The sequence below is a fragment of the Anolis sagrei genome, chromosome 13 (genome assembly GCF_037176765.1).
Source record: "Anolis sagrei isolate rAnoSag1 chromosome 13, rAnoSag1.mat, whole genome shotgun sequence".
Classification (NCBI taxonomy): domain Eukaryota; kingdom Metazoa; phylum Chordata; class Lepidosauria; order Squamata; family Dactyloidae; genus Anolis; species Anolis sagrei.
This window is the reverse complement of record NC_090033.1, coordinates 8,559,279-8,572,157: the sequence shown is the minus strand read 5'-3', so window position 1 is coordinate 8,572,157 and position 12,879 is coordinate 8,559,279. Positions and strand designations below refer to the sequence as shown.

The following is a 12,879-nucleotide window of genomic DNA, read 5'->3' as shown; positions in this document are numbered from 1 at the left end:
GACAGACAGATAAGACAGCTATTCAGATAGATAGATAGATAGATAGATAGATAGATAGATAGATAGACAGACAGACAGACAGACAGACAGACATAGATAGATGATAGATAGATAGATAGATAGATAGACAGACAGACAGACAGATAGCTATTCAGATGGATGGACAGACAGGGACAGATAGATAGACAGACAGATAGACAGCTATTCAGACAGACAGATAGATAGACAGATAGACAGCTATTCGGATGAATGGATAGATGGATGGACGGACGGACGGACGGATGGACAGATAGACAGATAGACAGATAAACAGACATAGATAGATGATAGATAGATAGATAGCTAGATGATAGATAGATAGACAGACAGACAGACAGACAGCTAGCTATTCAGATGGATGGACAGACAGACGGACAGATAGATAGACAGACAGATAGACAGCTATTCAGACAGACAGACAGATAGATAGACAGATAGACAGCTATTCGGATGGATGGATAGATGGATGGACGGACGGACGGACGGATGGACAACTAGACAGCTATTCAAATAGACAGATAGACAGATAGACAGATAAACAGACATAGATAGATGATAGATAGATAGATAAATGATAGATAGACAGACAGACAGACAGACAGACAGCTATTCAGATGGATGGACAGACAGACGGACAGATAGATAGATAGACAGATAGACAGCTATTCAGACAGACAGACAGACAGATAGATAGACAGATAGACAGCTATTCAGATGGATGGACAGACAGACGGACAGATAGATAGATAGACAGATAGACAGCTATTCAGACAGACAGACAGACAGATAGATAGATAGACAGATAGACAGCTATTCGGATCGATGGATAGATGGATGGACGGACGGACGGATGGACAGATAGACAGCTATTCAGATAGATAGGTAGATAGATAGATAGACAGACACATATACATATAGACAGACAGATAGAGAGAGAGAGAGAGAACGAGGGAGAGATGACAGACACATATACAGATATACAGATAGATACATACAGTAGATAGATATATACATAAATACATAGAAGGCACAAATACATATAGACAAATAGATACATTGACAGACAGATAGATGATTAGATAGATAGATAGATAGATAGATAGATAGATAGATAGATAGATAGATAGCAGACACATATACATACTGATACATACATACATACATACATACAAGACACATATACCTATAGACAGACAGATAGATAGATAGATAGATAGATAGATAGATAGATAGATAGATAGATAGATAGATAGATACACGGAAACATAGAAAACAGACACATATACAGATATACAGATAGATATTTAGAAGACACAAATACATATAGACAAATAGATACATTGAGATGATAGATAGATAGATAGATAGATAGATAGATAGATAGATAGATAGATAGATAGATAGCAGACACATATACAGATATACAGATAGGTACATACATAGAAGACAGACACATATACATATGGAGAGATAGATAAATAATTTGACAGATAGATAGATAAAATATATATCGATCTCATGTATGTGTCGATGGGAAAATTACGCAATGAAGGACAGACCTGTGTATATATACGTATACATCCATATGTACATCAGTCAACCTCATGTATAAGTCAACTTCAATATTGCACAATGAAGGACGAAGCTGAGTATGTCTGTGTATAAGTCGATGGTAATATTATAATGCAAGGCAGACCCATGTATATAAGTATATATACGTATACATGTATATGTATGCACACAAATGTCTAAGTCGACCTCATAGTACAATGCAAGACGAGATCCATGTATAGAGAACTGTATGTGTGTGTGGATATATGGAGAAAGAGATGGATGGTGTAATGTCTTCTCTCTCTCTTGCCGTCCTTCCTTCCGCCCGTAGGCAACCGGCTGGACGAAGGTTCGGATGTGGAGTCGGAGCCGGACTTGCCCCTGAAGCGCAAGCAGCGCCGCAGCCGGACCACCTTCACGGCCGAGCAGCTGGAGGAGCTGGAGAAGGCCTTTGAGCGGACCCACTACCCGGACATCTACACACGGGAAGAACTGGCCCAGAGGACCAAGCTGACCGAGGCCAGGGTCCAGGTACTCCCTCTCTTTCCCTCCCTTCCATTTTCCTCCAACATGCACCAAAGATCATCCAGTCCAACCCCTTGCCACCCAGTCAAAGCCCTCCCAACAGATGGCCATCTTCTCAGAGTATCCATGACGTCAAAGCATCCATTGGGTTGCAGCTCATTTTTTGAGCCAATGTGTTCCAGCAGCATTCTCTCCTGACGTTTCGCCACCATCTGTGGCTAATGGTTCTGTGGGTAGTGTATATGTATATGGGAGGAAGAACACTTGTCTCTTGAAAACCAGTGTGAATGTTGCAATAGCATTAAGTAGCTATGAAGTTTGCAAAGTCAATCAGGGAGGGTATCTGCAGAGAGGTGGCCTGGCCTGGGTTGCCTGGAAAAATCCTCTGTTTGGGTCGCGTTAATTGCAACATTCACACTTGCAATGAGCAAGCTTGAATAGCACTGAGTAACCATGAAGTTTGCAAAGTCAATCAGGGATGGGTATCTGCAGAGAGGTGGCCTGGCTTCTTTTGCCTGGGGGCACCCTCTGTGGAATAATGTCCAGGGTGGGGAGGAAGAACCCTTGTCCATTTAAAGCAAGTGTGAATGTTGCAATGAGCAAGCCTGAATGACATTGAGTAGCCATGAAGTATGCAAAGTCAATCAGGAAGGGTATCTGCAGAGAGATGGCCTGGCCTGGGTTGCCTGGAGGCACCCTCTGTTTGAGACATGTTAATTGCAACATTCACACTTGCAATGAGCAAGCTTGAATAGGACTGAGTAGCCATGAAGTTTGCAAAGTCAATCAGGAAGGGTATCTGCAGAGAGGTGACCTGGCCTCTTTTGCCTGGAGGCACCCTTTGTGGAATAATGTCCAGGGTGGGGAGGAAGAACCCTTGCCTGTTGAAAGCCAAGGTGAATGAAGTTTGCAAAGTCAATCAGGCAGGGTATCTTCAGAGAGATGTCCTGGTCTGGGTTGCCTGGAGGCATCCCCTGCTTGGGAAGTGTTAACTGGTACACTTAACAAACAGAGGGTGCCTCCAGACAACAACAACCAGGCTACCTCCATGTAGTTATCCTCTCTGATTGACTTCACTTTTATGTACCCTTCCAAATTGACTTTGCAGCTTCATGGCTGCTCAGTGCTATCCATTCAAACATGTTTGTTGCAAGTGTGAATGTTGCAATGAACACCTCTCAAACAGAGGGTGCCTCCAGGTGACAGAGGCCTGGCAAACTCCAGACAGAAACCCTCCCTGACTGACTTTGCAGACTTCATGGCTACTCAATACTATTCAAGCTTTCTCATTGCAAGTGTGAACATTGTTATTAATACCTTCCAAACAGAGGGTGCCTCCAGGCAACAGAGGCCAGGCTACCTCCCTGATTGACTTTGCAAATTTCATGGCTACTCAATGCTATTCAAGCTTGCTCATTACAACATTCACACTTGCTTCATACAGGCAAGAATTCTTTCTCCCACCCTGGACATTATTCTATAGAGGGTGCCTCCAGGCAACAGAGGCCAGGCTACCTCCATGCAAATACCCTCCCTGATTGACTTTGCAAATTTCATGGCTCCTCAGTGCTATTCAAGCTTGCAAATTCCAACATTCACACTCGATTTAAATAGACAAGAGTTCTTTCTCCCACCCTTGACATTATTCCACAGAGGGTGCCTCCAGGCAACAGAGGCCAGGCTACCCCCATGCAAATACACTCCCTGATTGACTTTGCAAATTTCATGGCTCCTCAGTGCTATTCAAGCTTGCAAATTCCAACATTCACACTCGATTTAAATAGACAAGAGTTCTTTCTCCCACCCTAGACATTATTCCACAGAGGGTGCCTCCAGGCAACAGAGGCCAGGCTACCTCCATGCAAATACCCTCCCTGATTGACTTTGCACACTTCGTGGCTAACCAAAGCTTGCAAAATTGCAACATTTACACTTGCTTTAAAGAGACAGGGGCTCTTTCTCCCACCCTGGACATTATTACATTTATACAGAAGATGGCATTAGCCATAGATGCAGGCGAAATGTCAGGAGAGAATGCTGCTAGAACACATTGGCTGTACAGGCCAGAAAACTCACAGCCCTCCAGCGATTCTGGCCATGGAAGCCTTCGAGAAGACAATAGCAACAGCCCGGTCGGGCAAACGGGGCGCGTTAGTCATCACTTACGTCAGCCCCATGGGATTCTCTCCCCCTTTCCTTGGGCATGCCTTTCAAGTGGGTCTCCTTGCCTTGGGAACCGCAGCGCAACAGCTGCTGAGAGGCTTCAGGGCTGCCAGGGAGACGGAGGCCACAGGGGCCAGGCCTTCACTCAAAGTATGACTACATCCGTAGTAGTCTCATTCTAATATTTACATGTACACAACAACACAGCACACATGCACATTAGGTTCAAGGGTCTGAGGTTCGTCTCTGAATATCGGGCTCCTCCCAAGGACCTAGGATCTATTATTGTTATTGTTGTTGTTGTTGTTCACAAGGGCCTAAGATATGTTGTTGTTTTTGTTGTTGTTCACAAAGACCTAGGATATATTGTTTTTGTTGTTGTTTTTCTCCTTCTACTACTTCCCAAGGGCATAGAATATGTTGTTGTTGTTCTCCTCCTCCTCCTCCTCCTCCTCTCCTTCTTCTCCATCCCAAGGGCATAGGATATGTTGTTGTTGCTATTGTTTTTGTTGTTGTTCTTCCTCCCAAGGGCCTAAGATATGTTGTTGTTGTTGTTGTTCCCCCAAGGGTCTAAGGTACGTTGTTGTTGTTGTTCACAAAAGCCTAGGATATGTTGTTGTTGTTGTTCCCAAGGGCCTAGGATAGATTGTTTTTGCTTTTGATGTTTCTTCTTCTTCTTCTTCTTCTTCTTCTTCTTCTTCTTCTTCTTCTTCTTCTCCTTCTTTTTCTTCTTCTTCTTCTTCTTCTGCTCCTTCTTCTTCTGCTGCTCCTTCTTTTTCTTCTTCTTCTTCTTCTGCTCCTTCTTTTTCTTCTTCTTCTTCTTCTTCTTCTGCTCCTTCTTCTTCTTCTTCTTCTTCTTCTGCTCCTTCTTTTTCTTCTTCTTCTTCTTCTTCTTCTTCTGCTCCTTCTTCTTTTTCTTCTTCTTCTTCTTCTTCTGCTCCTTCTTTTTCTTCTTCTTCTTCTTCTTCTTCTTCTTCTTCTTCTTCCCAAGGGCATAGGATATGTTCTTCTTCTTCTCCTCCTCCTCCACCTCCTCCTCCTCCTCCTTCTTCTCCATCCCAAGGGCATAAGATATGTTGTTGTTGCTGTTGTTGTTGTTGTTCTTCTTCTTCTTCCCAAGGGCCTAAGATATATTGTTGTTGCTGTTGCTCTTCTTTTTCTTCGTCTTCATCTTCATCTTCTTCTTCCCAAGGGCATAGGATATGTTGTTGTTGTTCTCCCCCTCCTCCTCCTTCTTCTCCATCCCAAGGGCATAAGATATGTTGTTGTTGCTGTTGTTCTTCTTCTTCTTCCCAAGGGCCTAAGATATATTGTTGTTGCTGTTGCTCTTCTTCTTCTTCTTCTTCTTCTTCTTCTTCTTCATCTTCATCTTCTTCTTCCAAAGGGCATAGGATATGTTGTTGTTGTTGTTGTTGTTGTTGTTGTTGTTGTCTTCCTTCTTCTTCTTCTTCTTCTCCTTCTCCTTCTTCTTCTCCACCTCCTCCTTCCCAAGGGCATAGGATATGTTGTTGTTGTTGTTGTTGTCTTCCTTCTTCTTCTTCTTCTTCTTCTTCTCCTTCTCCTTCTCCTTCTTCTTCTCCACCTCCTCCTCCTCCTTCCCAAGGGCATAGGATATGTTGTTGTTGTTGTTGTTGTTGTTGTTGTTGTTGTCTTTCTGCTGCTTCTTCTCCTCCTCCTCCTCCTTCTTCTCCTCCTCCTTCCCAAGGGCATAGGATATGTTGTTGTTGCTGTTCTTCTTCTTCTTCTTCTTCTTCCCAAGGGCAAAGGATATGTTGTTGTTGTTATCTTTCCTCTTCTTCTTCTTCTTCTTCTTCTTCTTCTTCTTCTCCTCCTCCTCCTCCTCCTCCTCCTCCACAAGGGCATAGGATATGTTGCTGCTGTTGTTGTTCTTGTTCTTCTTCTTCCCAAGGGCCTAAGCTATATTGCTGTTGCTGTTGCTGTTGTTGTTATTCTGCCTCCTCCTCCTCCTCCTCTTCTCCTTCTTCTCCTTCCTAAAGGCATAGGATATGTTGTTGTTGCTGCTGTTGTTCCTCTTCTTCTTCCCAAGGGCCTAAGCTATATTGTTGTTGCTGTTGCTGTTGTTGTTGGTGGTGTTCTTCTTCTTCTCCTTCCCAAAGGCATAGGATATGTTGTTGTTGCTGCTGCTCTTCTTCTTCTTCTTCATCCCAATGGCATAGGATATGTTGTTGTTGCTGCTGTTGTTCTTCTTCTTCCCAAGGACCTAAGATATATTGTTGCTGTTGTTGTTGTTGTTGTTGTTTTTCTTCCTCTTCTTCTTCATCCCAAGGGCATAGGATATGTTACTAGGTTCTTATAGGTTTTTTCGGGCTATAGGGCCATGTTCTAGAGGCATTCTCTCCTGACGTTTCGCCTGCATCTATGGCAAGCATCCTCTCTACCTCTGAGGATGCTTGCCATAGATGCAGGCAAAACGTCAGGAGAGAATGCCTCTAGAACATGGCCCTATAGCCCGAAAAAACCTACAAGAACCTAGTGATTCCAGCCATGAAAGCCTTCGACAATACATAGGATATGTTGTTGTTGTTGTTGTTGTTGTTACATGAGGAAGTGAATGTTACATAGTGTAGTTAGTTCAACTGGATGGATAGGATCCTGGCCATCTTTGGAGAAGTTTCTTTCGGTGTGTGGAGGGAGGCCGGAGACAGACGCAAGGCGCAACACTCTCGGGGAGGGTTCCTCTCCCTTCCCAAAACATATTTACAAGGGTTTTGTGGGATTAAGGCCAGTGGGAAGAAACCAACGATGCCAGGAGGCTGGGGTGAGAAAAGCTTGCAAGAATGCGCGGCGGGCGGAGAACAGCTGCGCCACGCATTTCGACCGGCCTGGGAAATAGGCAGTGGTGCAAATCCCCATTTCGGGCCAAGCGCCGCGACCAGGACACCACTGTGGATGGAAAGCCCTCCTTTGGTTTGTGTCCAAGTCAAAACAAGTGGGCAATTTCAGAGTCAGTTGCGCCCGCATTACGGCCGTGCTGTCAACGACTTACATAACCGGAATCACTACATTGCTGTGCGTTTTTTCGGTTGTATGGCCAATGTGTTCCAGCAGCATTCTCTCCTGACATTTCGCCCACGCCTGTGGCTAATAGCATCATCAGAGGTTCTGTTTGCAGAGTATATATATACCAGGGTGGGATGAATGTTGCAGTTAGCAAGCTTGACTAGCATTGTGTAGCCATGAAGTTTGCAAAGCCAATCAGTGAGGTATCTGCACAGAGTCAAAAGTCAATCATGGAGGGTCTCTGCATAGAGGTAGCCTGGCCTCTGTTGCCTGGAGGTGCCCTCTGTTTGGAAGGTGTTAATTGCAACATTCACACTTGCAATGAGCAAGTTTGAACAGCATTGATTAGACATGAAGTTTGCAAAGACAATCAGTGAGGTATCTGCATAGAGTCAAAGTCAATCAGGGAGGGTCTCTGCATAGAGGTAGCCTAGCCTCTGTTGCCTGGAGGTGCCCTCTGTTTGGAAGGTGTTAATTGCAACATTCACACTTGCAATGAGCAAGCTTGAACAGCATTGATTAGACATGAAGTTTACAAGTCAATCAGGGAGGGTTTCTGCATAGAGGTGGCCTGGAGTTCTCCAAGGAGCTCGATGTAGACCTTGATGGTCCACTATTTAACTTGTAGAAGCTCTGTTTTGATCCAAAGTTTATGAAGTTCTTCAAGGAGCTTGATCTATGTCTTGATGGTCCACCATCTAACCTGTAGAACCTCTATTTTGATCCAAACTTTATGGAGTTCTTCAAGGAACTTGATATAGGTCTTGATGGTCCACCATCTAACCTATAGAACCTCTATTTTGATCCAAACTTTACGGAGTTCTCCAAGGAGCTCGATCTAGGTCTTGATGGTCCACCATCTAACTTGTAGGAGCTCTGTTTAGATCCAAACTTTATGGAGTCCTCCAAGGAGCTCAATCTAGGTCTTGATGGTCCCCCATCTAACTTGTAGGAGCTCTGTTTTGATCCAAACTTTATGGAGTTCTTCAAGGAGCTTGATCTAGGTCTTGATGGTCCACCATCTAAACTGTAGAACCTCTATTTTGATCCAAATTTTATGGAGTCCTCCAAGGAGCCCAATCTAGGTCTTGATGGTCCACCATCTAACTTGTAGAAGTTCTGTTTAGATCCAAAGTTTATGGAGTTCTTCAAGGAGCTTGATGTAGGTCTTGATGGTCCACCATCTAACCTGTAGAACCTCTGTTTTGATCCAAACTTTATGGAAGTGAATGTAGAAGATGATGGATGGATGGATTTATGGAGTCCTCCAAGGAGCTCGATCTAGGTCTTGATGGTCCACCATCTAACCTATTGATCCTCCTCTGAGATTTGACTTTATGAAGTTCTCTAAGAAGCTGAATCCTACCTGAAACTCCAGAGGTCCACCAGAATTGATGATACTAAACAAGATGGACACCCAAAGATCTAGCTCAGCTTTCTAAGTCTTGATGGTCCATCATTGAACCATCTGCCTATAGATCCTCCTCTGGGTTTTGATCCATAAGTTGTGGAATCAGAATCATCTCTTTTAAAGTTTGAGCGAAACTTTAGACCTGTCAGAATTGATACTACCAGACGAGTTGGAAGCTAACACTGTTTCCTTGATGGTCAACCATCTCACCATCTACTGTAGATCCTTATTGACGTTGGCCTTGGACTATTTGATTTGGTTTCCAGGGACATCCGAGGGATGTCAGGTTGAAAATATCTCCTGCAATAAAGCCAAGGCTCAATAACTATAGTTAGATAACCTTAGGCGGTCTGTATGAGGTTCAGAGAACCTTAGGAGGTCCAGTTTGTGGTAGAGTTCCCAACCCGGTGGCTTTCCTTCCCACCCCGATCCTTGGGGAGTGAGGTCGTTTTCTCACAATTTGTACACACACAAAAAAAAACCCACGCACACGTTGCTGTGAAATTCAATCGCCTCTTCGGGGCCCGGCCAACGCAGCAGCTGCATTCCCATCTCAGCTCCCAACCATCTCAGAAGCCGAGCTGTGCATTTCTCGGCCAGCGTCCCAACCGTGGCATGCCTCCAAACCGGGATGGCAACCCTGAGAATGTCTCTCTCCATCCTTTCGTTCCGGGGTAAAATCGGTGTCACAGGAAATGCCTCAGCTTGGTCGAGTCAAGAGATGCCAAGGTTGGTGGCAGATCCTGTTGGTGGCCCACCAAGGAAGGCCCACCTGACGGCTCACCCACCCACAACGTTCTTCCTCTCTCTCCAACTTCCAGGTCTGGTTCAGCAACCGAAGGGCAAGATGGCGCAAGCAAGCCGGGGCCAATCAGCTGGCGGCCTTCAACCACCTCCTCCCGGGGGGTTTCCCACCCACCGGGATGCCGACTTTGCCACCGTACCAGCTTCCAGATTCCACCTACACAACGACCACTCTTTCCCAAGGTGAAGGCAATGGAGCGGGGTGGACTATCATCTCTTTCTCATACATCTTCATCCATTTTTACCGGGGACTATTTGGCCCCATATATGGGTAAGGTCTTAGGCACATGGGCGGTAGAGTCCTTGCTGGCAATCACGGACCAACATTAATAGTTGCTCTGTGACCTAAGAAAGGTCTTTTGGTCTTCACTAAGAAGCCGGGCCCAACACTCTAGAGATGGTCCATGGGAAACCACCCCATCTGGAAGGGATATAAGACATGAGAACCAAGTTGTACATTTAAGGGATTGAGATGGATGGATTGATGGGTGAGTGGGTGAGTGGAGAAGTGGATCAATGGATGGATGGATGGAGAGATGGTTGCTCAATGGGTTTCTGTAGCTGAGTGTAGATTTGAACACTAAACTCCATCCAAACTTGGAGAAATGAATGGATGGATGGATGGATGGATGAATGGATGGATGGATGGATGGATGGATGGATGGATGGATGGATGGATGGAGAAGTGGGTGGATGGATGGAAAAGTGAATGTAGAAGAGAATGGATGGATGGAGAAGTGGATGGAGAAGTGGATGGATGGATGGATGGATGGATAAGTGAATGGAGAAGTGGATGGGTGGATGGGTGGATGGATGGAAGGATGGATGAATGGATGGATGGACCGGCGAGTGGTTACCCAATGGATTTCCAAGGCTGAATGCAGATTTTAACATTAGACTCCATCCTGAGCTGGAGAGATGGATGGAGAAGTGGATGGATGGTTGATTGGATGGAGAAGTGGATGGATGGATGGATGGATGGATGGATGGATGGATGGATGGAGGAGTGAATGTAGAAGGCGATGGATGGATGGATAAGTGGATGGAGAAGTGGATGGATGGATGGATGCAGAAATGAATGTAGAAGAGGATGGATGGATGGAGAGATAGTTGCCCAATGGGTTTCTGTAGCTGAGTGTAGATTTGAACACTAGACTCCATCCAAACCTGGAGAGATGGATGGAGAAATTGATGGATGGAAGGATGGATGATTGATTGAATGGAGAAGTAGATGGAGAAGTGGGTGGATGGATGGATGGAGAAGTGAATGAAGAAGAGGATGGATGGATGGATGGATGGATAAGTGGATGGAGAAGTGGATGGATGGAGAAGTAGATGGATGGATGCAGACGTGAATGTAGAAGAGGATGGATGGAGAGATGGTTGCCCAATGGGTTTCTGTAGCTGAATGTAGATTTGAACACTAGACTCCATCTAAACCTGGAGAGATGGATGGAGAAATGGATGGATGGAAGGATGATTGAATGGAGAAGTGGATGGATGGATGGATGGATGGATGGAGAAGTGGATGAATGGATGCAGAAGTGAATGTAGAAAAGGATGGATGGAGAGATGGTTGCCCAATGGGTTTCTGTAGCTGAATGTAGATTTGAACACTAGACTCCATCCAAACCTGGAGAAATGGATGGAGAAATGGATGGATGGAAGGATCGATGGATGATTGAATGGAGAAGTTGATGGATGCATGGATACATGGATGCATGGATGGAGAAGTGGGTGGGTGGATGGATGGAGAAGTGAACATAGAAGAGGATGGATGGATGGATAAGTGAATGGAGAAGTGGATGGATGCAGAAGTGAATATAGAAGAGGACGGATGGATGCATAAGTGAATGGAGAAGTGGATGGATGGATGGATGGATGGATGGATGGATGGATGCAGAAGTGAATGTAGAATATGGATGGAGAAGTGGATGGATGGATGGATAAGTGAATGGAGAAATGGATGGATGAAGAAGTGGGTGGATGGATGAATGAATGAATGGATGGACCGGCAAGTGGTTACCCAATGGATTTCCAAGGCTGACTGCAGATTTGAATATTAGACTCCATCCAGAGCTGGAGAGGTGGATGGAGGGAGGGTGGGTGGGTGGGTGGGTGGAGAAGTGGATGGATGGTTGATTGGATGAAGAAGTGGATGGATGGATGGATGGATGGATGGATGGATGGACAGTTGGTTTCCATGCCCGAGTGCAGACTTGAACCCTGGTCTCCAACCAACACTCAAAGATGGATGGATGGACAAGTCAATGGCTGGATGGATAGGCAAGTGGGCAGATGATTGGAGATAGTTCCTCCTGGTGACCCCTCTCTTCCTTAGCAGATGGGAGCAGCACCGTCCACAGGCCCCAGCCTCTGCCGCCATCCAGCATGCACCAGGGAGGGCTGGCGGCCGCGGCAGCAGACTCCAGCTCGGCCTACGGGCCGCGGCACAGCTTCTCCAGCTACTCTGAGAGCTTCATGAACCCCACGGCACCCACCAACCACATGAACCCTGTCAGCAATGGCCTCTCTCCTCAGGTAGGCCACGTTTTCCCACAGTGTCTCCTCTTTTCCAAATGGTCTTCTCTGTGATAGCCAATGAAAAACAACTTCTGTTCCTGGTTTGAAAGTATTATTTCCTGTTTCATTGTGTGGTCCTTCCTTTGAAAGTAGTTGTTCCACTCCGTAAACTTTGTTTTTGAGCCACAAACTATGTTGAATTGGTTGAGACTCGATGGAAGATTAGTTGAAAAACGATCGTAATGTGTACTTTGTCGTCAGTATTTCGTGTCCTTTGTTGTGGTTGTTGGGTGTCTTCAAGATGTTACATGGCAACAGTATCATGGGTTTTTCTGAGGCTGAGAAAGTGTGGTTGCGTTGAGATTCGAACCCAAGTCCCAATGCTGAAACCAAGCTGGCTTTGTAGAAATTTGGATCGTTTGGAGGGGGATTTGCTTCTGGCGGAAAAAATAAATCCATCACGAAGTCCTTTTTTCATTTGAAATGAGCTCTTGATATTCATCCTCATGAATCCTGTGTCCGAGTAGGACACGGACAACGTAGGGAGGGCGGTGGAAAGGGGCAAAGGTCTGGAAACTATAAATCCCTCCAAGGAACTGCTACGTGGAGGAGACAGAGAAGTGACGTGACTTAGCTATTGGAAGGGAATCAGGTAGAAGGCAGAGCCAGCTTGTTCTCTGCTTCTCCAAAGTAATAGGTTCGAATTACATGGAAAGAGATTCTCACCCAAACATTAGGAGGAACTTCTTGACTGTAAGAGCTATTAAGAGCAGAACAAAGGCTCTCCTTCTTTGGAGGCCTTCAAACCAATCAGATAGGATTCTTTTAAGGTGCTTTGGTTG

The 12,879-nt window shown here is 45.3% G+C and overlaps 1 protein-coding gene across 4 annotated transcripts in view; it reads left to right on the top strand.

Moving 5' to 3' along the window:
• PAX7 (paired box 7) overlaps positions 1-12,879 on the top strand; it is a 175,644-nt gene that overhangs the window by 97,181 nt on the left and 65,584 nt on the right. For all 4 annotated transcript variants that reach the window (XM_060758790.2, XM_060758788.2, XM_060758789.2 and 1 more), the window contains exons 5-7: positions 1,922-2,121; positions 9,532-9,697; positions 11,859-12,055. In XM_060758790.2, coding sequence (XP_060614773.1) covers positions 1,922-2,121; positions 9,532-9,697; positions 11,859-12,055 — 563 coding nt within the window. The remainder of the gene's footprint in view (positions 1-1,921; positions 2,122-9,531; positions 9,698-11,858; positions 12,056-12,879) is intronic.